Below are 10,734 nucleotides of genomic sequence, written 5' to 3'. Positions count from 1 at the left end.
GGATGCAGCTCCATGGAGGAGAGGTCAGAAGATGGGTGGGCCAGACCAGTCAGGGCTTTGTGAGCCTTGTAAGCCCCGGGATCTCCTACCAGGCTCATGGGGGCCCTCAGGGAGGGCCCCGCACATGGCACGAGCTTATCTGCTCTGCGCAGCACCCACTGGGGAGACAGAGCCCCGGCAGGTGCAGCTCTGCTCTCCATAGCCTCAGCTCAACCCGTCCCCTCCCGCAGGCTTCCTGCCCGCCACGTCCCCACCCGGGGCCATGCCGACCGCCTGGGCCCCCCCGGGCGCCCCCGAAGCCCACCCCTGCGCCAACCAGAGCTGCGCTCCCAGTGAGCTGGTCCTGCTGGGCTTCGCGCACGTGCCCGCGCTGCGGCCGCTGCTCGCCACGCTCTTCCTGGCCATGTTCCTGCTCACGCTGCTGGGCAACGCGCTCATCGTGCTGCTGACCGCCCTGGACCCAGCCCTGCGCGCGCCCATGTACCTGTTCCTGCGCCACCTGGCCCTGGTGGAGATGTGCTTCTCGCTGGACATCGTGCCGCGGCTGCTTCTGACCCTGCTGCAGCCCGGGCGGGGCGTGTCTCTCGCCGGCTGCGCCCTGCAGCTGCTGCTGGTGTTGTCCTGCGTCACGTCCGAGTGCTTCCTCCTGACGACCATGGCCTGGGACCGCTACGTGGCCATCTGCAGGCCTCTGCGCTATGGCGCCATCGTGAGCCCGCGGCTCTGCAACCTGCTGGCCGCCACGTGCTGGCTGGCTGGCGTCCCTGTGTCTCTGGTCTTCACCGTCTGGCTGTTCCGCTTCCCCTTCTGCGGGCCCCGAGGCATCCGCCACTTCTTCTGTGACATCGCGCCTCTGCTGAGCCTGGTGTGTGCAGACACCAGAGTCTTCGAGGCCCACGTGTTGGCGGCCACGGTGCTGGTTATCATGGTTCCCTTCTGCCTGATAGCCGCGTCCTACACCAAGATTCTGGCCACCGTGCTGCGGATGCCATCCGCCAGGGGGCGCCACAAGGCCCTGTCTACGTGCGCCTCTCACTTCGTCGTGGTGCTTCTGTTTTATGGCACCACGGGGGTCATCCACTTGCGACCCAAGGCCAGCTACTCCCCGGAGAGCAAGCAGGTGGTGTCCTTGTCCTACACCCTGGTAACCCCCATGCTCAACCCCCTCATCTACAGCCTTCGAAACAAGGAGGTGAGGGCTGCCCTGGGACGCGTGTGTTGCCATGGCCAGGAATCTGGACCCCATGAATGACTTCCTCAGGAATTGTTGATGGATGTTTGACACGGATCTATGTGCAAATATATCATACAGTGCTCTGACTTTTTTCTGGAAAACTCTATTGTTTTCCTCTTCCGGTCATGGTGGTGCTGGTTCCACCTTCCTGTCCAAGCAAAGGCTCATGGCAGAGCATTCAATCCCTGATTACTATTATTTGGTAGTGGTGGATAAATGAACCTAATTGGGCCAACTAGAGTGTATTAGTAAGTGCCACAAGAATGCTGCATGGAAAACCATCCTAGAATGTACTGTATTAAAACATGTCACTTACTGCTGTTAATCGTCAGTCAGCTGAGGGTTAGCTAATTTGGGTTGGTGTCATCTGGGTGGTTCTTCTGATCTTGGCTAGGGTTGCTCATGCCCATGAGTGCTCACCATCATAGGCTTGGTTTAGCTAGAAGACCCTCTGGTCCACACATTTCCCGTTTTTCTCCTGGGAACAGAGCTCAGGCATGGTTTTTCTCATTACAATAGCTGAATGAGAAGGCTCCCTTGTTCAAATGATTTTCAAAGCTATGGTCATGTGCCACCCAATAAGATACCATTAGTCAATGCAAGTCACATGGCCATATCCAAAGTCACGGGGTAAGGAAATACACTCTGTGTCTTTGTGGGAGGAACTCTAAGATTACAAGACAAACGCTATCGATAAAGGGAGGACTAAGTAGTTAGGGGCTTTAGATCTTAACTTTGGAGAGCCAGACACTGAGATTTTTGTTCAAACTTCTTCTCTTTGTTCATAGCTGTTAAGGATGTAAGCTTGTAGAGGCAATCAGCTATCTGGTCTTTAACAGAGGAGTTCCTGCTTGATAATGGAGTCATTGCAAAGAAAATCAGAACCAATGGTGGTGGGTGGGGGGAAAGATGTGGTTCTGATTTTGTCGAGTTCCTGGATCCAGCCATGCCCAAAGTGTGTCTTGCCCTTAGGAATTCCTCTTAGGTGAACGAGTAAATTTGGCTTTTATTTAAGCCAATTTGGGTTGATGTCCTATCCTTCTCAGTGCCCTGATTTACTGATCTCTAATAACTAGCCTGGTACACGAATTACGTTATTTCTTCTCTAAAGCTCAGTAAGAATATTTTTTTGAATATGGGTAAATACATCAGAGGAGAAGTTTTTTTCCTTCAGTTTATGGGCTACCTTTGAAGGGATCTAGTTTCCTAGAAGACAAACCTGGATCTGAATTGTCTCTCTTTATTTTCTTGGTTGTACAAACTAGGATTTGACTTTCCTGAGCCTCAGTCCTCTCATCTGTGAAGTGGGAATAGTAGCCATACTTCCTACACTGAGTTGTTACCATTAAACAAAGAGATGTATGGAAGCATCTAGCACAGTGCTTGGAACACAGTTGGTGCTCAGTTAATGGTCTCCATTCATTATTCACATAGCTATCCTCATAGATTAGAAACCCAGAAGCTCCACCCTCGGAAGGTAATGTACTATATAGTACTCCCAGGATGCTGGATCTGGTGTTAAGGGACTTGGAGTTGGATGGACTAAAACCCTTCAGTGTGGGTTGTTGGACTAGTCTCTCTGAGGCTCAGTTTCACCCTGTATAAACAGGAAAGGGTGTGAGGAATAACCCCTGCCCTGCCAGGGGCACTCAGGATTACGGTGGTGATCTAATATGACAAACAGTATAAAAATACAACTACTGCACCAGACTGAATGAGTTTCTGTTCTTTGTCATCAGACCAGTTCTGCCAATGCTTTCATCTTCCCAGGTGTCCTCTCCTTAATTTGGCATCAAACAACAAACAAGTCAGGCACTTCTCGAGGCTCTCAGGACACTGTGGTGAATAACGTAACATAGTCTAACGTAACATAATAATATATGTTACGTAATAACGTAACATAATAACGTAACATAGTCTGTGCCCTCATGACCTTTCAGGAATGCACAGCATTTTTTAAAGATGTGGTTCAGAAACACCTGGGGTGGGGATCCCTGGGTGGCGCAGCGGTTTGGCGCCTGCCTTTGGCCCAGGGCTCGATCCTGGAGACCCGGGATCGAATCCCACATCAGGCTCCCGGTGCATGGAGCCTGCTTCTCCCTCTGCCTGTGTCTCTGCCTCTCTCTCTCTCTCTGTGACTATCATAAAAAAAAAAAAAAAAGAAACACCTGGGGTGGTCGTTCAGCATGGAGATGTCAAATCCAGGCTGGGCCCCACCTCAATCTATCAAATCAGAAACTTTGTGCTCACAGTCCAGGAACATGTATTCATGAAAACATAAGTCCTGGGTGATTCCAATATAAGGATATGGATCTACTAGTTTAGCAGATCCCTGTTAGAAGGGAGAGGGCAAAGAAGGCCAACACATCAACCCCAATGCAAATAGTAAAGGGAAAGTGGTCTACAATCTAACCAAACTCTTTTTCCTACTTTGAAACTCTGAGTCTTCACCACTGAAATCTGCTTGACCTACTTCTTTGGAAAACTGTGACCAAGACTAGGAACTTCAGTACTACTATCCTTTGAAATATAGAAGTGGTCATGTTGTGCCCAAGATTGCGAATCCGGGAAACCACCAAGGAGCCGACACCGATGCAAACACACGAGGGTTTATTTACAAGCTCGAGCTTGGGTCCAAGTGTACCCACACAGTGGAGCAGGGACTTGGACCCCGAGGTGGGTTTCAGCTTAGTTTTAAGGGCTGGTCTAGGGGACCTCCAGAAGGGGTGGAGGAATTTCTCAAGTTCTGTTTACATTCTGATGTGGGGCCTTCCAGGGCATCAGGCTCTGTTCTCATTCTAATATGGGGCTTCTTGCCCTTGGCTTGGGCTCTGTTCTTATTCTAATATGAGGCTTTCTAGGGCATTAAGCTGTAAGCTGTTTTCTTCCTGGAACTGAGGTAATGTAAATTTCAGCTCTTATTCACAGGGGCCTGGGATGGCTGTACTTGTGCTAACGCTGAACTTAAAGTGGAATGGCCTTAAAATTTTCTCGGCCTCCACAGTCATTGAACCATCAACCCCGTACCCAGTGCAGTTGTGAGAGGAAGAGGTAGGAGGCTGAGCCTCCTGGCATCCGATAAGCCACCCCTTTCCTCAGCCATAGGGCATCTCTCATGAGATCCGTTGATTCTCCTGCTGTGTACTCATTCCCCCTTCCTGATAACTGTATGTGGATTTGTCTTTGGGAAACTATATGGACCATATTCCCTACAGTCTTTTGTCTTTGGCAGTTTGATCAAAGTACTTCCCTCAAAAACAACAACACCACCACCAACAACAACAAAGACCCAGAGTGCTTCCCTCTGCCCTCACCGTATACAGGGTGTTGATTTGGTATCCCTAAACTAAACCATTCCAGCACTTTCTCCCTGGAATTGGATTACTGAGTGAAACAAGCACAGAATATGGAACTGACTTTTCTCTATGGTGGCCTAGTACTTCTTATCTGGTTTGCCAAAACTCTCCTGGTCCATGATCCTGGCAAAATATGGTTCTTCATCAACCCTGCAGTACCCAACCACTTTCTTGGCTTAAGTGATCCAGTTAGCTTCTCTTTTTAGCAACCAAAGGACTTACAATGATACAGCATCGGGCTGATTCCCTGCCTGACACTGCAGTTCTGTGTTTGGCCTGGACCCAATGGTTGCCAAAGTCACTTTAAAAAGCTCTTCTCAAGGGATGCCTGGGTGGCTCAGTGGTGAGCATCTGCCTTCTGCTCAGGTTATGATCCTGGGGTCCTAGGATCGAGTCCCGCATCGAGCTCCCCAAAGGGAGCCTGCTTCTCCCTCTGCCTATGTCTCTGCTTCTCTCTGTGTCTCTCATGAATAAATTTTTTAAAATCTTTAAAACATTCTTCTCAAGGATGTGGAGAAAGGGGAACCCTCTTGCACTGTTGGTGGGGGAATGTGAACTGGTGCAGCCACTCTGGAAAACTGTGTGGAAGCTCCTCAAAGAGTTAAAAATAGAGCTACCCTATGACCCAGCAATTGCAGTGCTGGGGATTAACCCAAAGATACAGATGCAGTGAAATGCCGGAGCACCTGCACCCCGATGTTTATAGCAGCGATGTCCACAATAGGCACACTGTGGAAGAAGCCTCGGTGTCCACTGAAAGATGAATGCATAAAGAAGATGTGGTCTATGTATACAATGGAATATTAGTCAGCCATTAGAAAGGACAAATACCCACCATTTGTTTCAACTTGGATAGAACTGGAGGGTATTATACGGAGTGAAGTAAGTCAATCGGAGACCAAACATCATATGGTCTCATTCATTCGGGGAATATAAAAAATAGTGAAAGGGAATAAAGGGGGAAGGAGAGAAAATGAGTGGGAAATATCAGAGAGGGTGACAGAACATGAGAGACTCCTAAATCTGGGAAACGAACAAGAGGTAGTGGAAGGGGAGGTAGGTGGGATGATGGAGTGACTGGGTGAAGGGCACTGAGGGGGGCACTTGATGGGATGAGCGCTGAGAGTTACATTATATGTAGGCAAATCGAACTCCAATAAAAAAATATACAACCCCCCCCGCACTCTTCTCAAGATGTTCTTGGGTTTTTTGTCCTTCTCACCAATGTTTCAGGTTCTTCCTGAAAACATGACCCAGGGCAATTGCATAGTTGAGTTGATTGGGCATCTGCCTTCAGCTCAGGTCATGATCTCAGGGTCTTGGGATCGAGCCCCACATTGGGCTTCCTGCTCAGCGGGGAGTCTGCTTCTCCCTGTCCTACTGCCCCTCTGCTCATGCTCTTTCTTTCTCTCAAATAAATAAATAAAATCTTAAAGAAAGAAAACATGACCCAATTGGTACTGGACTTAAGAACCTCATGGCCTCATAAACCCTGACTTTTGAGTTCTAGTCTCCAACTAAGACCCTCCAACAACCAAAGAGCACAAAAAACTTTTGGGACACTTCTTTCCAGGCCACCATTCTGCCAGATCCCTCCTCGTACCTCCTGTTTCCTCCATCCCTGGATGTATCATGAGAAAGCCTTCTGAAGTCAAGAATGAGACCTAGAACTTTCTAGGACGTGGAAAGCAGACCTCTAGTTTTATCCTACCCCCTCCCCGTCATCAAACATCCCTGGAGTATGCACTGAGTTAAGACCTGTGCTTGCCTCTGTGGACACAGAAAGAAAAGGCAAATTTCTTCTTTTGAAATAACTCCTTGAGGACACATAAGATAAAAAAGTTACAATTTAGTGTGAAGGACGTTGTAGTAGCAATGCACTAAGTCATTATTTTGAGCATTGGGATGGAGATGAACTAGTATGTATTGAATATCTACTAAGTGTCAATCATCACACTGGACATGTGACGCATATTTGCTAATATAATTTTCCAAAAGATGTTTTGGTTTAATACCTGTCTCATGGTATGAGCACTGGGTGTTATTCTATATGTTGGCAAATTGAACACCAATAAAAAATACATTTATAAAAAATAAAAAATAAAAAAATACCTGTCTCATGGCAATAATAATAATATTGCTTCCAAATGTGGGGTATTTAATTTGCACTGAGCTCAGAGACTTATATGCATTAAATAATTTTATCCTCTCGATGACCCTGGGAAGAAGGAAGGGTTATCTTACAGGGAGATTCAGAATGGGAGTAAATCATGAAAGTCCTGCAGCTATGAGATTTGAGTCAAGAACTAAATATCATCTGTCAGGCTTCAACTCTACAGAACATTTCCACAACCTCATTTGGAGGGTGTTTAACCAACACTGACCGATCACCCACGTGGTCCCAGAAGTGATTACATCACACCATCCTGTTTTATCAGAGAAGGGAACGAATTCTATGTGGCTAGAGATGAGAGAAGGTTAATATTTTTCAAAGACTGAAGTTTCATGTGAAATTTAAAGGGCTGAATTGAATTTCATTGTGAGAAAAGCTAATCTCTTGTCAGAAAGAACAGTTTGGGTAAAGTTCCTCAGGAGTCACTGTATTTTGGATCTCTGGATGTTTGTGTGAGCAAGGTTAAAGGTGTGGAAAGAGTCACACAAATATCTTAAGGGTGGATATAAAGGTTATAATGATTCTAATTGTGGAAAGATGTATATAACATAAAATTTGCCCCTGTTAACCATCTTTAGGGGGACAGTTCTCTGGCATTAAGCACATTCACTCTATGGTGCAACCATCACTGCACCCATCTCCAGAACACTTCATCTGGGAAAATGGGAGCTCTGTAGCCATTGTACACTAACTCCCCATTTCTCTCTCCTCTGGCCCCTGGAATCCACCATTCTACTCTCTTTTCCTAGGAATTTGACTCCTCTAGGCACCTCATACATCACACAATATCTGTCCTTTTGTGACTGGCTTATTTCACTTAGCATAGTCTTCAAGATTCATCTGTGTAGTAGCAGCATGTGTCAGAATTCCCTTCCTTTTTATGGATAGTTGAATTCAGTTCTCTGTATGTATTACATTTTGCTTATCATTGCCTCCATCCATGTACACTTGGATTGTTCCCATCTTTTGGCTTTTGTGAGTATGCTGCTATGAACACAGAGATGCAGATACCCATTCCTGCCATTACTTTCAATGGGCAGCATTGTCTTAGCCTCTAATTTGTACTGGAAAGTCTTCTCCTGAGCAAGTTATGAACATGTGTTTCCATAACCAAACTCATCAACCAAAGGCAGGAACAATTTACCACTTATCTTTATACTCCAGGACCAAAACACAAGACAAGGCATTTGGGAAGAAATCAGTCAATGTATGATGGCCTGAACTGAGAGTGGCTCTGAGGCTCCTCCTCCCCTTAACCTCCACAGAGTGTCAGGGAAGTGTTTTCCCTTCTTCTTCTTTTTAAAGATTTTATTCATCCATTCATGAAAGACACACACACACACACACACACACACACACACAGAGAGAGAGAGAGAGAGAGAGAAAGAGAGGCAGAGACACAGGCAGAGGGAGAAGCAGGCTCCATGCAGGGAGCCTTACGTGGGACTCAACCCTGGGTCTCCAGGATCATGCCCTGGGCCAAAGGCAGGCGTCAAACCGCTGAGCCACCCGGGCTGCCCAGAAGTGTTTTTCCCATCAACTATTCTCCAAGTCTGCAGAGACCAGGGGAGGTCTCTGAGGTCCAGAGCTCCAATTTAAGCTGGCACCCTGCTTCCTTTTCACCATGAGGAGAGTCAACTCAGCAACTTAGAGCATTCAGAACTACGAAGAAGGTGAAACAAGGGTGGGGAAGTGGATGCCTCATTCAGGACCAGCAACAGCTTTCCAAGGTGGACTGAAAAGTGACTCTACACTTCAACATCTCCTCCTCCAGGCAGGAGCTGAATGCACCTGAGCATCTGAGCCTCTTCCAGGGGCAGCATCAGCAAGAACGGATCTGAAGCTGCTGTCCTTTGACCATCATATGCGGAGACCAAATCTTATTCTTTGGCGGTGAGGACAAGGAACAGCAGAAAGAAACTTTCTTTTATAGAATATCCAAAGTATACCAGGTACTGACTTTGAATGCTTTAGAAAAGTATTCAGTTACTTTTAACTGATGTAACCCCCAATTAGTACTTATCCATAATTGTGTATTAATTTATGAGGCAGATTTAAACAGATTGAGTGACTTTCTTGCTTGGAAGTTCTTGAACACTTTGAGGCTAATACCAGGTTGGTTCATGCCCATATAGCCATCACTTTTGGTGTATTGCTTCTTTGCACAAAGCCCCTTACTTAATAAATAACTACCGTTAAACACTTTACCAGCCAAGGGTCTGTCTTCTCATGAGAGGAATTCTGAGTTTCATTTAGAACAACAGATTGAAACCCACTTCCGTATAACTTTGAGCTCAAGCTTCAGCCACAACATTATGTTGTCTCTCTTTTGACAGTGAGGAAATTAAATAGCCCAGGAGGGAGATGGTTATCTATATTTTTAAGTAACACACAACAGAAATTAAGTAGAACGCTCAAAGAGCCAGATAGAGAAAGCTCCATGGCCCAGATTGCTGTGGCGACAGGGAATGTTCTCTTACTGACCACCATATCTCCTTCGAACCTAGCACACACAGTCTTAGCAAAAAATTCCTGGATAACAACTATTTTTGAGATGGTATATCTAGATATTTTTGAATATCTAGTTTTGGGATTTGGGACGCTAATGTGCCTTCAGGGTTGCAGTCACTGGTTTTGCTGCAGGTTATCCAGGGATCTCTTAGTTCGCCTGAAGTCCTAAGTTAGGAAAGGCAATTCAGAAAAGGATCTTTGGAGGATGTATGTATTGAGTGGATACGGATAAGAGGATAATGAAGATCAGACGCAGAGCCAAAAAGAGGGGGAGCAAGAAATCTCAGTTGGGGGGAAGGACTGGGATGGAATGGGAAATGAAAGGTGAGTGGACTCCAATCCAGGAAGTGTTTACTGGGGTGCAAGTTCTGCTTGACAGCTCTAAAGCGAGTCGGTGGAGTCACACCCCTGATCCTTGGCTGCCCACCTACATTCGTGCAGTAATATACACAACACATGTATGTCCTCAGGGCAAAATTATCCTATGATCCTCATGCCTTTGCACAGAACCTTAGACTCTACAAATCCGGCCTCTTGGAAGGCTCTGATGCTCTGAGTCTTACAGGTCTCTGCTAACATACTTTGAGAGGCTCTCAGGCCACCTTTCATCCCTAACGTTGCTGTGCAGGGTAAACATCTTCCTTATGAACATTTGGCAGATACTGACCTCTGTCATTAGTTTATCCTCAATTATTTCTGCTTATGTAGCCGTGAACTGTTATCTAAGGGCCCCCTGTAACTTGGAATTTTTTTTGGTGGTGGTGGTGGTGCTGGTTTGTGCGTTCATCGACTCTTTCTCATAGGAAGTCAGTGGCCATAGACCTGGGCTATCTTCTTTACCCATGCATTCCCAAGAGCTAGCATACAAAGGGAGGTTCAGTGAATGCCATTGAATGAATTCTGTGAATGATAGATAGCCTTATAGTCAGAAGAATTCTCCAGCTGGATCACTTGCCGGCTCTTTACTTCCCATGTCCCAGGTGCAGACTTTTCAGGCTTGACTGTGAAGATGAAATGGAATGGGACTAGACAGCATAAACGTCTGCCCAGCTGTGTTACCTTCTTTGTGTTATGTCCTGGCAGTGTGGTCTTGGGCAAGTGAATGTATCTGTTTGGGCTCCATACCTGTCTTAGGGCATAAAACCAATGTATATAAGGAGGATTGATGGCAAGTAAATAATGCATACAAGGCACTCAATGAGTTGTGGAAGTATCAAGTATGAGATCATATATCCTCTTGTGTCTTAACAATTTGTTTTCCTGTCAGCTTCTTCGAATTTCTGAAATGTATCAGTGCGAAAATAACACCTATGTGTATTTGCAGTCCCTCACATTGATACAATGAGTGTTATTTGCGACCTTTGCTGAAAGACATGTCAGTCTTTTGGGGGATTCCTCCCTCTTTGCTCTTCTTGAACACCATCATTGGTGACCTACAGCCTAATACAATTATCAAAATA

The 10,734-nt window shown here is 46.3% G+C and overlaps 1 protein-coding gene across 1 annotated transcript; it reads left to right on the top strand.

Annotated features, from left to right (window-relative positions):
* The first annotated feature begins 262 nt into the window (after positions 1–262).
* On the top strand, positions 263–1,252 carry LOC112911914 (olfactory receptor 10A7-like). The gene has a single exon (XM_025988611.2). The coding sequence runs from the start codon at positions 263–265 to the stop codon at positions 1,250–1,252; it is 990 nt and encodes a 329-aa protein (XP_025844396.2).
* Positions 1,253–10,734: the final 9,482 nt, after the last annotated feature.

Source organism: Vulpes vulpes, chromosome 1 (genome assembly GCF_048418805.1).
Source record: "Vulpes vulpes isolate BD-2025 chromosome 1, VulVul3, whole genome shotgun sequence".
Taxonomy (NCBI): domain Eukaryota; kingdom Metazoa; phylum Chordata; class Mammalia; order Carnivora; family Canidae; genus Vulpes; species Vulpes vulpes.
This window is presented reverse-complemented; position numbering and strand designations above follow the sequence as displayed.

Excerpts from the sequence above, each read along its gene's own strand:
- LOC112911914 (XM_025988611.2), top strand. The coding sequence starts at position 263 with ATGCCGACCGCCTGGGCCCCCCCGGGCGCCCCCGAAGCCCACCCCTGC.